Source organism: Falco cherrug, chromosome 6, assembly GCF_023634085.1.
Source record: "Falco cherrug isolate bFalChe1 chromosome 6, bFalChe1.pri, whole genome shotgun sequence".
Lineage (NCBI taxonomy): Eukaryota > Metazoa > Chordata > Aves > Falconiformes > Falconidae > Falco > Falco cherrug.
In genome coordinates, this window is record NC_073702.1 from 17,394,468 (window position 1) to 17,412,341 (window position 17,874).

Genomic DNA, 17,874 nt, shown 5'->3' on the forward strand with positions numbered 1-17,874 from the left:
GTATCAGCCTGCAGGCTTGCCTTTCACCTTGTATAGACCAAAGTTTTAATTTTAATTCCAGAGTAGTGGCTTCCACTCTTCAAATGTAACAGTTTTATGCTTTGTCAATAGAAATTGCTTAGGAGAGCCCAGTCTACCAAGTCATTCCAAACCCTCAGTGAAACCGTCTTCAAATAAAAACAGCCCAACATATTGTATAGCTATTAGGTGGTTACAATTGTATTACTACTTCTAGAGTATCTCACTAAAAAAACATCAAACCGAGCCAAGGATAGCTATTTGGGTTTTTTTACAGAAAGCCATTAAAACAGTCCAGTGACTGTTTTACAGACAGGCTTTGCAATACTGGGGGGACAATGAAAAGATGGAAAGGCAAGGATTCCTTGCCTATTTGTTTTTTGAAAAACAATTAGCTCATTTTCATCAACAAAACCATTTTATTCAGTATTACATTTAATTACAACTAATTTAATATTGTATATTAATTTTAGTTTAATATACAATAGTTATACTGACTCCAAACTTCACAAGATGTCTAAATCCTACTTCATTAGTAACTTGACCACATTGAACTTGTACATATGTAAAATCACAGTGATTTTACATTTTCTTGCATCTCACTACCAAAAAAAATTTAACATTGCTGGGGAAAACAAGACCCTGATGAAACCTCCAGAAAAACAAATTAATAGGCCACAAGTAAAGATTTGGATAAGACTGTGGACAGTGTTACTGAAAACACAGTTTCATCAGAAATTGTATATTTTAAACAAACAAATATTATTGCAAAAGAGTATTTACCATATAAATACCTAATACTTATAAAGCTGTTCAATAATTTTCTTCTTACATCCTCAAGCACCTTATTGATTAAGGCAAACCTTCAGCAGCCCTACAAACACTTTGCTCCTTGCCTTTTCACTAAATTCACATTGCCTTGATGTTTTCAGCTAATGGAGACAGAGGAAGAAGAAACAGGGATATCCCTAGTTCCTAACTAAATCTGTGAGATGGCTCCAGAACACATTTAAAAATAAAACTTCTTTTCCTAAAGACTGGAATGTTAAAAAAAACCTGGCATAAAGATTTCACCATTTTCACATAAAATTGTGTAAAATTGACTGAAGGTGCAGTGCAATGAAAATACACTCCTTATAGTCTAAACTCTGACTCAGACCTTCAGTTAGGTCATGCCTCTACCTCTGTATACAAAGCATCATAAAACATGTATCCCAATTTTTCTTGGTTCAAGGAAGCTGGGAAAAGCTTTTTCTTTTCTTCTTATATTGAAATAAGAACACTTTGTACATTTAGTATAAATGTACAAAGAACAATTTGTACATTTAGTAATTTCATCTCTAAATGGCACCTGCAAGAACACATTCCGGTAATCATTAAAAAATTAGACACAATTAAATACAGCTTTTAGGATTCTAATCAAGATCAGAAAGATAAACAGACTTAACTTTTGACAGCACTCGATGTTTGCCACATAAAATACTGTGATTTTCAAAAGTTTTAAACACAAAACAAACAAAGAAAAAAAAACCCACAGAATTCTTCTGAGGGTGTCATCTGGTGCCCATCTGACCAACCTCGCTGAACCGATTCAACTCACCCCACAGAAAACAACACACTGGTTTTGCCTCATTAATACCTGAATAATACCTTTGTTGCCAGTTTAGTAAACTGAACCTGCTAATCACCAAGTCAGTCTGCGCTTCACTCAAGCAAAGAACAATACCACCAGGAAAAGGATCTTCCCTTTTCAGTGACAGCAGGTCACCTACCATAGCTTGAAACAATTCAATGCGCCATCGTAAGGTTTTGAGACTTAGAAGAATTACAAAAATCAAGACATCAAAAGGGAAGGCATAAGAGGAAAGGAAGCAAGCAAGAATTTGGGACAAGTTGTATTATTTCTAGTTTTCCTGTTTTCTATGTGCAGTTTATTCATTGATTTTTAATCACAGAATTGTCCTAGAAACACAAAGACACATACATTTAGATTAAAATATGAATAATTTAATATGTAATGCTTGGTTAAACAAACACTGGCAGTAAGGCAGTCCAACAACCTCAAAGTAAGTTTGATATCCCTGCTCTGCTTTAATGAAGAGATAAAGATGCACACACATATTATGCACAACTACTTAATTTTGCCATTCCTAAGTCTCCCAGTAAGGAACAAGAACTCCATGGACAAGTCCTTTCCTTTTCCAAGATTCAGCTTCAGGTATTTATGTACACACATCACTAACGTCCTTAGAAAGCGAACTTCTAAAACAGCTGAGCAGCTGGTACTCAAATTGCACACCACCCTCCTCAAAAAGAGAGCATCAATCTCTCAACACTCTACTCCATTGCCATTTTAAGTATGAAATGGACAAAATGGTAATTTCCTGGTCAATCTTCTGCATTGCCACACATCACAGTACAAACTAAGCTAGAACTAGAACATAAATGTATTAACCTAGATACCATTACATTTAAGAATATAAATGTAAAGTGTATTCAGGCAGTTAAGCAAATACTAGCTTAATTAGGGAAGGACATCACTCCCAGCTGTCCTACCAATTAAAAGCATGAAAGGCCATAAATAAAACATTCCAGAGGCCCACAAATCTGTTGTTAACAAATCTGATGACATTTCTTAACAGGTAACAATTCTATTTTGGCCAGGCACAGATTAATTAAGAAAAAAACCTGTATTTCCACGGTACTACAACTTACTATTTTAGCTCAAGTTCAGGTTGCTGGCATCCCTAAAAATGTAAAAGGCTGCACCTGGAATTATTATATATTCTTATCCATCAACTGAAACACTGATTGGGGTTGGTTTTTTGTTGTTTTTTTTTTTAAAAAAAAAAAGTCAGGAGTGGGCACAGAAAGGACATTTTATAGATCTTCCTCAACTATGCAGCTAACTCATGGTTACCCTAATCACAGAGAAACTCAGTGACACAGGTCCAGTTTCCTACATTCCTGACAAAAATTTCCCTACGTTCATGAAAAGGAAAACTGAACAAAACCATTTAAGATTACTCCAGAAACATCACCACATACATATTAGAGTCGCACATGACTGAAGAGCTGACAGAAGATCCTTATGAGAAATATAGCAAGAAGTTTTCTTGCATTTACAAATCAGGATGCTAACTTCAGACTCAATTTTACAGAAACTTGTTAACAAATGTTTCTCTAGACTCAATCACAGGATTAGCAGGGAAGAGCATTTCAGTGTTGGCAGACCATTTTATGAAGCTTACGTCCAAAACAGCTGCTAGTAAATTCTACTTGCAATGTAATTACATCCTGCAAAAACTATTCTTTCATCTTTTATGCTGCTGTACCAAGGAACAATACAAACATTTCCAAAGTTGCTGCATTCACTGCTGTGTGAAGAATAAATTCGTTTTGGAAACATCCTTAACCTCATCCACTACAAAAGAACTTAACACTTTGATTATCCAAAGAATTTTTTCTTCTTGAATAACATTTGAAAAAATAAACTATTGATTTCCCAATTTTCTCTTCTCTTCTGCCCCAAAAGAATGTCTAAAATGCTTACAGAAAAAGAGGGCAAACTTGATGACACCATTCTCTTTGTCTATACTAAGTTTCTTCCAGGAATCCAAAACTATCAATTGCTAAGAACTGAGGATCTACAGGGGTCTTGCTTCTCTTTCACCATTCCCAAACCATTAGGTAAGTGGCAGTCAAGTGTGAACTGGTTAACTACTGAGTGCTAGAACACATTATCACACAAGCAGTGTGGTTACCCTTCCCACCTTTTCTATCATAAGCTGAGGAACATGGTGTAGAAGATACCTATTCTCCACTGCATTGCTGGTATAGCTGCCATTTCACATTACTTTAGAAATTCAGGGTTACTGCAGAACATCCGCCTCAGACTAGACTCTATTCCAAATGTTGCCTGGTGGTTTTCAGCTAGACTAGGAGGAAGGATACTTTCATTCATCATCTCATTTTTATTGCAGCCTTTTTTGCAGGTTTTTTTTTTTAAAGCCCCTAACTTTTTCAAAGCAGGAAGAGAATGGACTTCCAACAAGAAAGAGCATGTATTGTACCCAGTACAGAAGGATTCAACCTTACAGTGGACTCTAACAGTCCTATTTAACTCAAATAATGCGCCACACAAAGCTATTTAGTAAGAATCGTAGTGCTCTGATGCATTAAAGGGGGCATAAGTAACTGTACAGTTTGTGGTTTAGTTTTACTTAGCTTCAGTAGCCAATTTTAAGAAAAAAAAGCTATCTTCTACGGGTCCATTTAGACTTCTGCAGGTAACCAGCATCTGTTTCTAATCAAACCAAGATGATTACCAAATTAAATCTTTTAATTAGCATTTTGCATCATTTACAAACTGTCGTTCATTATGTTTAAGAAGGTGAAAAGGGACATCCCCAGTAGCTATATATTCTTCAATCATATCTGTTACTTAATTCCACAATTTTATAGAACATGTCCAATACCGTATGTGCAAATAAATACACGCAACTAGAATTACTGCAGCAAAATGCTAGTTTTCTCCATGACTAGTAACAAAGTCATGCTTATTGTTCAAGGACCCATTAGAGAAGAGTAAATAAAGACCCCTCCTCACCCACCCTGTCAGTGCACAAAGAAATGGCAAGTGCATGTTCTTCCCTCCTTCCAGGCAACACTTCTCCCTCTCAGATTTATGTTTATATTCTCCTGTGAATCAAGCTTTATTTAAAAAAGTCTGTAAAAGAATCCTACAATTAATTTAAAGCCTAAATGTTTTAATCAAGATTCACATCATCTATCCATCCCCTACAATGCTAGCCCACTACAATACTCAGGTTGTTTTGCAATCAAGCCCATTATTTTGGGTTGTAGCTTGGTAGTAAGACTGCTTTGTGAAATCCATTAATATGCAAACAGACCCACCAGCTGGCCTACCAAATCCTTGGGACTGCAGTACAATGGCCTAAAGAGTACTACATACTGGTTGAACTGGATTCCTTGCTAATACTTCTGAAGAAAGAGGTCTCCCTAGGATTTTCTTCCCCTAATATGTAACTACACTTAACTGCAAGAGGTAGCCATAAACCTAAACATCAGTGGAGGTTTTTTTCTTTATCAGGAACAAAAGACAATTTTATAAAAAGGAGCAGTGAATTCTGTGACAAAGCCACCACTTGGTGTCACTTAAATTTATCTTCTGAAATGTAAATGATTAGACTGAGTTTATTACTTCCTTTGAAATTAAACACTTTAGGATGAGAGTAACCCGGCCATGTTTTTTTAAAGTGCCAATGGTATACGTGTTTCAAAAGACCTACTCTAAGCCCTTCCATAATTTTACTTCTATTGTTATTTTAAGCATGGAGCCAAGTGACAGAATACATATTTATAGCTAACTTTGGCAATAAGGCATTATTTGCCACCTAGACACACGTCACTTCTGACCTTTGCTGTCACCTCTAAGACAAGCATCATTGGTTTTCAAGCAAATGTAAGATTCAAGTAGCAGAAAACAAAGATAAAATTCAGCATCATTTCCTTAACAAATGCAAACTGCAGCCTACTTGGACACAGTTACTGTTTGAGCTTGGCATAAGTTTCCACACAGTAAAATTAGGCTCTAGACAGCTTCCAATTTTAAAGGTTTTTCCCTATCCTGTTTGGAAAAGGAAGAAATATTATGTGATGCCTCTGAAATGCAAAACCATAAACCCAAACAGAAGAATTTGCTTTATACACCTCATACCAAAATACATAATTACGAAGTCACAGCCTTTTAGTGGCCAGACACAGTATTGAGCATTTTCTTTTGCCTTTATCTGTCCTTACTAAGGACACAAACTAGTCCCATTCTCACTAATCCAAATCTGACTTTAGGATCTTCCATACCCAGTAAAGGCGGCCATAAAACATTTTTTCAAGATGCTAAACTACAAATATTTATACAACTGTCCCACTACTGAGATAAATGCTTCTGAAGAAAGCGTAATAATGATATCAGAAAGTCTCTCATAGGAGTGCTGTGATCATAAAAATGGGAATTAAAGAAGTTTAATTTCTACTGCTTAAAACTGCTAAAAAAGCACTTCAACCTCAACATCAAAGGGCTACTGTGGAAAAAAATTAACTCTAATGCATTTTGCTCATTCCTTTTATTTTTGCAGTTCTTACTATTTCCTCTCAAATGCTGGCAGATGCACTACAGAGCTTTAGCTCCCCCAACTGACTATTCATTCCCATCTGTTGTTCTTTCCCCATTACTATGATCCAAAGCATTTTATTAAAATAATGTGCTTTGTAACAGCATTAAAAAAAAATTAAGATGGTTAAATTTTGAGACAACTGACAGTTACCCAAAACCAAAGCATGTAACTTAGAAGTTACAAAAAAAATCATTATTTTTAAATTTCAAGAGGCTTTTCAGAGATGAAGAAGTTCTAGGATAATTTACACAAGATTTTTATGCTCTGTGGAGAGGAAACAGCAACACAGAAAGAAATATACTACACTTTGAAGATTATTTCTTCTGCACTCTGCAGAAAAATAGCACAGAACAGAAGCATTGCAAGGAATCTAAATTCAATTATAAATCATCCTTATACCACAGATAAAGACATGATAATAACTATTAATTTTCATTTGTTGTGAAAGCAACAAAGAAGAAATATGTCTATTTCAAGGAACAAACTATCTGAAGATAAGATGAAGGCCGGGTCCAGGAAATCAGAACAGTCAAGATGATAACCAGAACGTAACTGAAACATAAATTTAGGGTAAACCTTTACATTCTACTCCACTCCACATTCCATCACACGAAGTTAAATTCCTAGAAAGGTACAGCAACAAATCAAAGCACCTGATAGCACTTAGGAAAAACCACAGGAGACAAGCAACAGCCCACATGGATCTGTCAAAAAAAATCTGTGTTAAGCCAATCTCACTGCCTTTATGACAGTGAAACAGATCTCAGGGATAGGGGGAAAAAAAAGCAGGTGTCATATTGTGTCAAAAGTCCTTGAAGTCACTCTCATAAGACACTCTGAGCAAATGACCAAACAGTTCCACTGAAACTCCTATTACCTGGGTGCAAAACCAATCAGAAAAGCCATGCATGGAAGAATTTAACTCAGAAATAAAAGGACATATTCAGTTCCACAATTATGTAATTTTAAACTAAAATCCAGTATTTTTGTTCCTAACGTGCATATTAAAATAGGGGCAGATTACACCTTTAAATGCCAGGAAACTGGAGACACTGCAAGGGCTCTAAAGAATGGAATCAGACAAAAGAATCTGGTCTAAAACTGAAGGCTGTATTTCAGCAGAGACGCTTCATGGTTTTACATCCAAGCCAGTCCCGTACAAACAGAGGAAAACCCGACTAACCAGGAGTGCTGACAAAAGCAGTTGTGCAACCTCCCCATCGCCAGCTTGGGAGTCACTGTATCATGCTATTGGCATGGGGGTGAAGTGTGAAGAATATATTTATTTGATCTCCATGTCATCTTAGAATTGGTAATGGTCAGGAGTATTCTGACCAGCAGACACCGCATTTGGAAAAAGACATTGCCCCACTAAAAATGGCAAAGGACATGCAAAAATTACAAACCACCACACACAAAGAAAGGCTAGAAGAAGAAACAACAAGAAAGCCTAATTAGAGTCATCTTATGTGTAGAAGGCAAACAGAAAGAAGACGAAAAAATCCCAAACAAACAAAAACCCTACCTTTCTCAATTAGTGGACAGAACAAGAAGAAATGGACTTATGTTACTGGAAGGTAGAGTTAGGATTTTTAGGAAAAAAAGGTTGCAAGGAAAGTAAAGCAGCAGAACGATGACCACCACAGAGAGACACAAATATACAGGTACGGGGAGTTGGCAAGCAAAGCTGTGAAGTGTTCATGCACACAGCAAATGAAACAACTGTCATCTTCAAAGCGCTATTGAAAGAGGCAAAGGCAAAAAGCAAAGAAACACAGCATTTTGAAAACAATCACAGAACATTTTGGTCCACGTGGGAAGAACAGAGACACTTGAACAGTGTCCAGAGAGAGACAAAGTCTGGCTGGTTAAGATGAATGAGTTTTGTGGCAAGTTTTCACAAGAACCAAGTGCAAAGGAACCAGAAGTTCACTGGATCTTCCAAATCAACACAAGATCTATCACCTACTCGAAGACCTTCAGCTGCAGCTGAAAGCACAGATCTTTCATCTGATGCCTAAGAACAAGTGGGAGGTCTTGGGCAGTTAAAATTATGCAAGGCAAAGCAGACAAAATGCTAAAACTCAGAATGAGGTCTTCAAAGCAGGTATTTGTGACAATGCCAAGAAGTAAATGGTGTTCTAAGGAAAACTACAGCCTTGCTACACCAAACATAAGCTAGGAGAACATCCAAAAGAGAAAATGGGAAAGACAAAACTAACGGAAAACAAAGAGCTAGTAGCAAAAAAGTATCTTTAGCTATCACGTAAGGGTTGAGACCAGAGTAATAGTGATACCACACCCATGAAAAAGAAGAAAATTTGAAGAACTGAATCCTATCGCACTCACCACAGAACCACAACACAGAAAGAGGAAGTTAAAAGAAAATAATTCAAATATCCACAGCCTTACACAACGAGAGAAGAGAATCATGACTGAGTAGACTAGAAAGTAGTTTTAGTAGAGGAAGTAAAAGCTGTAGCTGAGAAAAACCAGAAAGACCTGAAGCTGAACTTAGGACAAAGAAGCAGCAAGAAGCAAGCATTGAAAATGCTACATGCAGTTAATTTAGTGATGAAGTATTGAATATAATATTGGCAGGAGAGCTCATTCCTTGAAAAAAGACAATGAATAGTTAAATTTTCTTCAAAATTTAAACCCTGTTAAAACAAGGGTTATGAACAGCTTAATTACATTATTAGTTTCACTGAAGCAGTGTGGAAGAATCTCCCAATATTTAAAGAGTAAAATTAGGCATTGCTTCTGCCGAGATGGGTATACAGAAAGTAGAAATGCAAGATGCTGAGATGGGGAAGTTAGAGGGTTACTTTGTGATAAGAAGAGGAGGACTAGAGTGATTTGAGAAACAGGACAGAACAACAAAATTAGTATGTCAGAGCTATTCCCAAAATTTTAAGTTAAAGGTCCCAGAATACGTGGCAGTTGTCTGAAGATAAATTAGAGGAGTGACAGTTCCTATACGAAAAGTTCAATGAAAAGGCACTGAAGAGTAAAGTTCTGTTGATTGTCATTTTAAGAAACAGAAGGATTGAGCAACAGCTGAGGAAATACAGTCAAATTCATGGAAAGAAAGAAGTGTGAAAAATTACAGAAATTAACATATAAGTTAAATTCACAAGGAACGAAAAGAAAGATAATTTAGACTTCTGCTAGTGGAGTTTCCTTTTAAGGAAACATTAATCCAAATACTAATTTACAGTAACTGGCATGTTAGTTGCCAATCCAGGGCACTCCACTACTAAGCAAAAGCGAAGATACCAGTGACTAAGTAACTTTTGACCCAGTTTCTCCTTTAATGCTATAAAGCACAAGTTGGCATATATTAGAAGGAAAAAAAAAAGTATAAATAAAACTCTAAAGAGAATACTATCATCACTTTTCATAAATATCTTAAAACAACTGCTGAAAGAAGCAAAATACAGTAGAGTTGCCTATTTACGTTTCAGGAGCATGCAAAAATCCAGCGTAAGATATAGGAGTTACGATGCAATGTAACATACATAGACACAGCCTTGAAGGGCAAGAAAAAGGTAAGCAGCAGAGTGAAGGAAAGAATAAATCTGCTCCACTTTTATGGCTTCAGATTATCATCATCATCATCATGATAACTGCTTCCCAGTGTTAGGTCGTGTAAGACCAAACACTGAACGATATAGCAAGCTTGACACCTTAATTCAGGAATTTCTAGGAATGCCAATGACCCAGATATCTTGCAGTTTTCCTGAAACTTACAGACACGCTGAAAGCTTTTCAGTAACAACTTGTGGCAGTTACCATAAATATTCTGATTATGTCAAATAGGCTATCAGAATATCAAATCAATGAACTAGGACTTATCTCACACTATGAATGTCTAAAAGCACTATTATAACAAAAAAGTGTAAGTATGGTCATTTCTCAAAGGCTTCTGAGACCAGCATGCATAACCAGCAACAAGAAAAAAAGCAAAAAGGACAAGTGAAAAGGCTGGTGTAGGAACAGGGGGATGAATGGCAAGGTACGTATGTAGCAGGACATGTGAAAAACCACACAGACAACCAATCTCACTGATAAAGTTATATGACAAAATGGGGCTTGGGCGTAATGTCACCCAACTCCAAACTGGCAGACACAAAATCAGGCACTCCTAACTTAAACAAAGGGAAACAGCAGATAACCCACAGCTTGTGGCAAGCAAGAAAAACTACTTTCTAGTTAAACCCCCGAGTATCACTTACCTGTAAAACCATTTACTTTATATAATTCCTTCAGTACTGAAGAACTTACTTTGAGATTTAAATATTTTCTATTACTATAATATTTTAAATATTCATTATATTTCCCTTTAAATATCTGAAAAATCTGTATTAGTAGCTTTCACTGCCAGAGACTGTCAAGGCAGCATTGCTGTAATTACTCATTTATAGTAAGATTTTAATGCTTTAATTTCCTGAATTAATGTAAATCTCAACTGCACACCTGTGTTTGCATATTCTCTCTCATAGGCTCTGTAATCTTAAATGTCAGCATTTACTTCTTGAGTGCTGCTTAAGGATTTCCTGTGCCCCCTACATGACTGACTTTGCACATAGACTATTTAATGTGCCTTGGGAGCTCAAAATTACATGCCATACATAAAAAGTTTCACTATTTATCTGGATTATGACAGCACTGTCCCTTAATTTATTTTTTTTTAAGTACAGAATAGATTGAAAACATTCTGAAATACCTTCAGAACCATTCCATGATTCTCCTGTTACTGTGATAGAAACAGGGAACAGATTACCAAGTATTTCTTGTTCTATTTAAAAAAAAAAAAAAAAGAAGAAAAAAAAAGAAAGAAACAATTATACAGCAGAATCTTCTTCTCATACTGAATGTCCCACATCAAAGCGTCAAGAAAGGCAATGTAGCACTTCTTTCAGGACAAGGAAACATCAGAAATAGGAAACTCTCACATCTGAACATATTCAAAGGCTGACAAACCACGTAACACTAAAATCAAAAGGCTGTCCCTTAAACAGTTCCCAAAATTTGATGGACACCTGACAGCAAGCTATCTATAAAGTATTTCATAAAAAGTCAAGACACACAAAATTACAGACCTAGGTCCAGCGTGCAATAAGGATAAAAACAAGTTTCACTGAACAAGAGAACTGGAGAAGCACTGATTAGAAAGTTTAGCAAATGTTCCTTTAAGTCCAGTGCTCTAAGATGAACAATTAGATGCTTTATGCATGACAGCAGGATTTTAAATATTTGAATAAATCACTTCTGTTTGCCCCTAAAAGTTTTAGCTACTGTCAAATGTAAAGTTTGAAAGTTAAATTTCTTCAGTGTTTCTGCTTACTGGAAAGGAGGCTATACTGTTAACATTACCTTTGACACCATGGTTCAACCACAACTTATCTCTGAGAAAAGATGCTAAATTCTGAATTGTTTAAGTTCTCAATACTACAATTTTGAGGGGGAAGCTATTCATGTAAGGTGTATAAATGACTGTGAAGATAGAAATCACCTGCAAAACTGAATGTTTTAATTTTTAGAAAGATACCTAAAACAGTTTAGAAGTGTCTGAACAGCACAAATCTTAAATAATTTATTTTCTAATTCAATACCAACAGCTTCTAACCTGTTTAGAAAATTACACTAGAAACTAAATGATCGAAATTAACTAACAACTAGTCTCAGATACTAAAGTACAACAGTCTATATTATTTTTTATACTATTTGCAGGCAAAAACTTCTTTAAAACACCTCCACCCCCTAAAAAAAAAAGTCTGAGGTTTGATGTTCAAATTCAGAGCCAGACACTCATTCCACTACACAGAATGCTTTAACCGAAAGGAAAAAAGAAAATAGCTTCACTGCTGTCCCAAATTCTGGCCAAAAAGCAAAAGCTGAAGCAAGTTATTGTCAGAGATGCTGAATACATCCCCTCAGAAGTTGAGACCATTGAGTTTTTTCACTCTGAGAAGTAACAATAATAAAATTTCAAATAATCCCCATCAGTCTCTGTTCTTGAGCACAACATGAGCCCTTGCCACCCATGATGTGACAATCTCTTCTTATCCAACCTAACATATGCATGCTTAAACAAAAGGAAAACACCACTTTAATTTAGGCAACTCCCCACCACACCACCACCACTTACAACTAACTAGAAGAGTAACAGCTGCCAAAGACTCCAGCAGAGTCCCAATCTCAGTAACATTCTACAGACATCTACATCAGAGTTCAAAATAAAAGTGTAAATAATTAAAAATGTACAGAAATTGCAACAAGGGAAATCCGTACATTCATGAGGCTGTTGTTTCACATTACGGTACAATTAACACCTCACCATCACAGAAAAAAGTAAAAATAAATAAGGCAAGGTTGTCCATCATTGCTGCTCCTCCAGTCTGATTCTTGTTTTCCTTCTACACTCTTCTTTCTTGATATTTTATTCAACATGACACACTGTATCTTGCCCATGCTGGCATAAATTGGTAGGATAATATAAACACTAACATTTCAGAGGACTGTAAAATTTTGCGCACCACAGCAATGTTTCATTAGGCTGCACAGCACCAGTCCAGGCATCTTCGTTTGCCAGAAAACAAATTGGCCAAAGCTACTTCCTACAAGTGACTAAAATGCAATCTACCTCTCAGTGGTTCAAAAAAATGTCTCAAATACAAACTGAAAGCAAACTTCCCATTTTTTTCAGAAAGTCCAGGTTCCAGAGGCTTCTCTCAGAAATACTAAAGATGCACTAACTTAATCCAGTGACAGCTTTATAAAATATTTCAAGGAAGAACTTACATAAGCTACAAACTTCGGTACTTTATACTAAATGTAGAGAAGCTTATTTTCACATTGTACAGATTTTGAATTACCATAATCCAATGCATGTTCAAACACAAATTCATTATACTGAAGTCATTATCTTTAATCTAATACTTTGAACAGTTTATATCCCTCCTTTTGCACATAAAGGGCATCTTTATAAACAGGTAAAACTCCCCAGAGGAACTACTTACTTAATTGTAATAAACCCTTTCCTGTGCATTTTGCTCCATCAGCAATATAAATGTCAGTCCCAAGACATGAGAAATCCTATTATAAAAATTAAAACATTCATTTTCATTAAATTTCATTTCTATTTTCAGTTTCAGAAAGCTCTTGCTCTTTTATTAAAATTATCTTTAATCAAGAGATCAGAACTACTATCATTTCAAACTCTCCACAGCCAACTGTCATACAAAAAAAAATTCAAAAAGTCTGATTTTTTTTTTTTCTTCTAGTTGTTAACAACTTCATTCTTCCAAAAAAGTTGCTAGATAAGATCTTCGGCACTAAAGTCGTCAAAGAACTTTAATGGCTGCTTAAGTATTATCCTTGATAGGACTGAAGAGTTCTTGATTCTATAAAAGAATCATTTTCAATCTATAATTCACAAAACCTCAGGAATTAGTCTGCAAAATATTATATGAATACGTCTCACTTTCTCATGCATGTAAGCAAACATGAAAAGGAGGTAAGTGACAGTGATTGAATACTCAATGTTAGGTTCACTTTGTCAGTGCTATAAATTAAGACAACTGTGACAAAACCATACAAGACAATTCACTTATTCCTCCTCCCCACAAAAAGTTGACCAGTTCTTTTATTAAACACTGAGAATTGCTTCTGACAGTGGTTCTTAGAATTGTTAACTAGAGACATAGCTACACCAAAGTCTTGATAGCCCAGCAGCTCAGGCCTATCTCAGGTTACAATTCTGAAATGCAGAATGATTATCTAGAAAATGCAAAGCATTTCTCTTTAAAGAAATACAAGTAACTTTCTTAGGATATCCTAAGGAATTAAAATCCCATAGTAGAATGTGCATCCAGTTACCAATATAGAAACTGAATTGTAGTATCAGAACTTAATTCTTTTTCCTGAAGACCATACCCTTTTCTAACAGGTGGAGCACAAAGTTTGATTTCCATCTTGTTTTATGCACAGTAAGGCCTGAAAACATTGTAACTTCCAACACAGAAGTATGAAGAGGATAGATCATTTCCTTTCTAAAACCTCTTACAAATACATTGACAAAAATAATACTGCATTTACAATGGCCTTACTTTTTAGTGGCTCCTACATAACACCATGAAGTTTAGACCTGTTTCAGATACGTATGGAATTCCTTAGTATTCAAATGTTTCATGGATGATAGTGCAAGTAGGGATTCGTTTTGCCTGAATTCCCACTGGAATCAAAAGGGAGGAAAAAAGTAGAAACAGGGAAGTCATTTTCAATGAAATTATGCTTTGTTGCCTCAATAGACGTAAAGAAGTAAAACCTTCTTAATCATTTTGATATATTGAAGGCACATTCAATAGCACAGAACCAAGCCATACTCCTAGCTATTTCCTACAAACATTAATTTATTCTCACAAGCCTGAATACTGAAACTGTGACAGGACAATGTGAGACTGGGGAATAAGCAACGGAAATACAGCTGCACAAACACACTGCTCGCTGCAAGGTCTACTGAACCGAAGAATGACATTCCCGATAGTCTCTCTATAGACCTAGGAAGGCCCATGTGTTACTGTTTAGCTAGACAAATTCGTTCTCAACACTACATAGATCATCTTTCAGCAGCAGCATGCATTGGTGCCGGGTATTTCAATCCAGCAACACAGAATGCATGTCACCCACATATTTTAGAACATTTAAGTTATTTCTAATTAAGCCGTATTTTATGAGAAAGTCTATTAGTAGAGTGATAACTATACATTAATTTTTATGAATTTAAGTTTACTCTGAGAGCTACAGACAAGGCTGGAGCTTTCTAACAAACTAGTTCATCACTGCAATGCAAAACTATTGAAATCATTAACATAGAAACCACAATAGAAATTTTCCTTTAATCCTTTAATCCACTCAGAAAAATGAAGCGGTATGTAACAGCTGGAACTCTTTTGCAATACCCCTAAAGCACTTCAAAACAGTTGTCTACACAAATTTGATATTTTTAAAGGATTTCATAAGTTTCATAAAGAACTAGAAAGAGTTTAAGTTAAAAGGGAAAAAAGCTTTGAATCTAAGTTCTAACAAGAATGCAAAAACTGTGGAATAAGAGCATTTACAGAATTTTGGACACAACTTGTCTTCTGCATTCTCCATAGCAGGTACCTAATAGGCCAAAATCAAATGGGCTATTAAAAAGTTTAATTTACATGTATGTGAATGTATGAAGTCTACGTAACAATAAAACTGTTATTTAATTGTACATCATTTCTTCTAAAATTACATATAAATGTATAAACACAGTAGCAATTTTTTAACTATTGTATCTAATACCAGCTTTTTTTTTTTTAAAGCTAATCAGTCTTGGTTACACACCTATAGCTCCAGTAACTCACATAATATGCATAAACAAGCAGAATCAAAATTATTTTTAGCATGCAAAAACATACAACTGTGCATCAAAAATATACTTGCAAAGTAGCAGCTTATTATTTTTAACCCACAGTGACAATTACACAATAAGATATGTTCTTGAGCAATCCATACAGGATTTTCATAACTTTGATTATGAAATTTTAATTACGTTCTCAACAGCTATCTCAAGTATTCCTTGAATGCGTGTCTTTTTAATTTTCACATCGTTTTCCAGGCATCAGTATTCATTAAATGGTACTGTGTACAAAGTCACCAGGTCACTGTGGTTTGGTTTGGTTACTATAGCAAGAAGCCACCATCTTAAAAGTAGTTAGTAGACTGCAAAGGTTCCAGGGCAAAGTTTATTCATAAAAACGTATATTGACCAAAACTATTTCCCGAGTGAAATCAGTAATCTGATGAGAATGGATTGCACACACACATCAGGTCAGAAAAACACACAGACATTGCTTTCTTATCACTGAAACCTTTAAGAGAATTATCACATAATTCATCACTTACATGTAAAAGAAAGCAAATTTTTTTATATACTTTTTTTTTCCCCCTGATGGACAGATGAGACATACAAATGTCATATCTGAAGAACATAGACCAGAGCTAGCCCATCCAGAATCTTGATTCAAAAATACCTCCTATCAGCTTTCGTAAACATTGTTAACTTACTTTTGTCATTACACATTTTTTTAGTTGTTGGCTGACTGAAGCAGACTGGTTGACTGAAGCAGACTGAGCTTCTCTTGTTGCAGCACAAAATTACATCATTTAATCCACATTTCTGTGGCATGCACACTATTCTCCAAATTCACAAGTTCTGTGTGGTTGTTTTTTAAAACCATAACTGCACTTTTTATTTTTTAGACAGAAGTACTAAAACTATCTTAATGAGAATTTTAAAAAATAAGAGGCACATGCAACATAACACAAATACAGAAAGTAACATACTTACAGCTTCAAATGATAAGTGAACATGTTCCAGGAATTTCTGTCTTAAACTGTCAGTTAGTTCATTGAAGCGGTATCTCAAGAGATCCATTTCTTGTTGAAGAAACCAACGCCTGAGATCCTCTCTGCAAAGAAACAACCAAAAAAACCATAATAGGTTTGGTGATTTTGCATTCTTTCTTTCTTTATAAACTAGATGTCAAACCTAGTAAATACAGCATTAAATTAATGCCGAGTTTTGCATGGGACCCCCAAACTGAGGAGCTTGGAAGAGAAGGCAGGAAACCTTCACGAAGGAATGCTCAATCAGAAAAGACAATACACAAAGAAGCATGACTGTACATGTTTTGGAAGAACAGAGGTAGTCAATCTCAGCACTAAAAATTGTTCTGTAGGTATCAAAGCTGCTAGTCTCTTTTAAATGGTACTCACAATTTCTTACTTGTTCTAGGTAAGAACACCGACTACAGATCGCATTCTCCTTCAGTATTTAAAGGACAGGGGGGGGGTTCCGTTCACACAGCACAGTATTTCTTCATCGTAAAATTAATATCACAATCCAATAAGGCTACTACCCGAAAAAGTGAGAATTAAAGGAAGTAGGCATCATAATGTATCTCCAGCTGACGGAACACACACATATCTCTGATACTCTAACAACAGTGCTCTATGAAAGGCAAAAATCACCTGGAAGCAGGCCAAAGGAAAATACATGACAATAAACTCGGCTGAGGAACACAAGTAACTTCTAACACTTGTCAAAAGAGCAAAAGGGGATTAGCAACTGCAGGTGAGCATAAACAAGAGCACAGGGACAGGAGTCAGCAGACAACCTAAAAGAAAAACACCACTGACACCAGTCTCTATGTAATCATGTTACTCTTTACATCCCAGCACGCAGATTCCCAGGCATCAGCACATTACTTAAGACTACAGCAAGCACGTACCACAATACTAGTAACAAACGCCACCCTGTACGTACAAGCAGAGAATATAGATGATAATGTATCTCGCTATTAGAGAGTATCCTTTTAAATCGTCCTCTGAGAGCCATGCTGTAAGCTACTGCCATGACAATTCACAGAGCACTGAAATACTGCAGTCTTACATGATCTCTTTACAATATATAAGCATCTTTTCCCACAGGGGACCAGTGAATTGCTACAGAGTTGTTTGTGTTATTGTGGACAAAACCTCTGCTTGAAATATGGCTTGGAGAAAAGTAATTATTATTCAAATTATAATTCCAGATGGAAAGGCTCTGTTACGGTAACCT

The 17,874-nt window shown here is 35.8% G+C and overlaps 1 protein-coding gene across 1 annotated transcript in view; it reads right to left on the bottom strand.

The window, feature by feature from the left end:
* PRIM2 (DNA primase subunit 2) overlaps positions 1-17,874 on the bottom strand; it is a 127,958-nt gene that overhangs the window by 104,665 nt on the left and 5,419 nt on the right. The window contains exon 5 of the mRNA XM_055714145.1: positions 16,603-16,723. Within this exon, the coding sequence (XP_055570120.1) occupies positions 16,603-16,723 (121 nt within the window). The remainder of the gene's footprint in view (positions 1-16,602; positions 16,724-17,874) is intronic.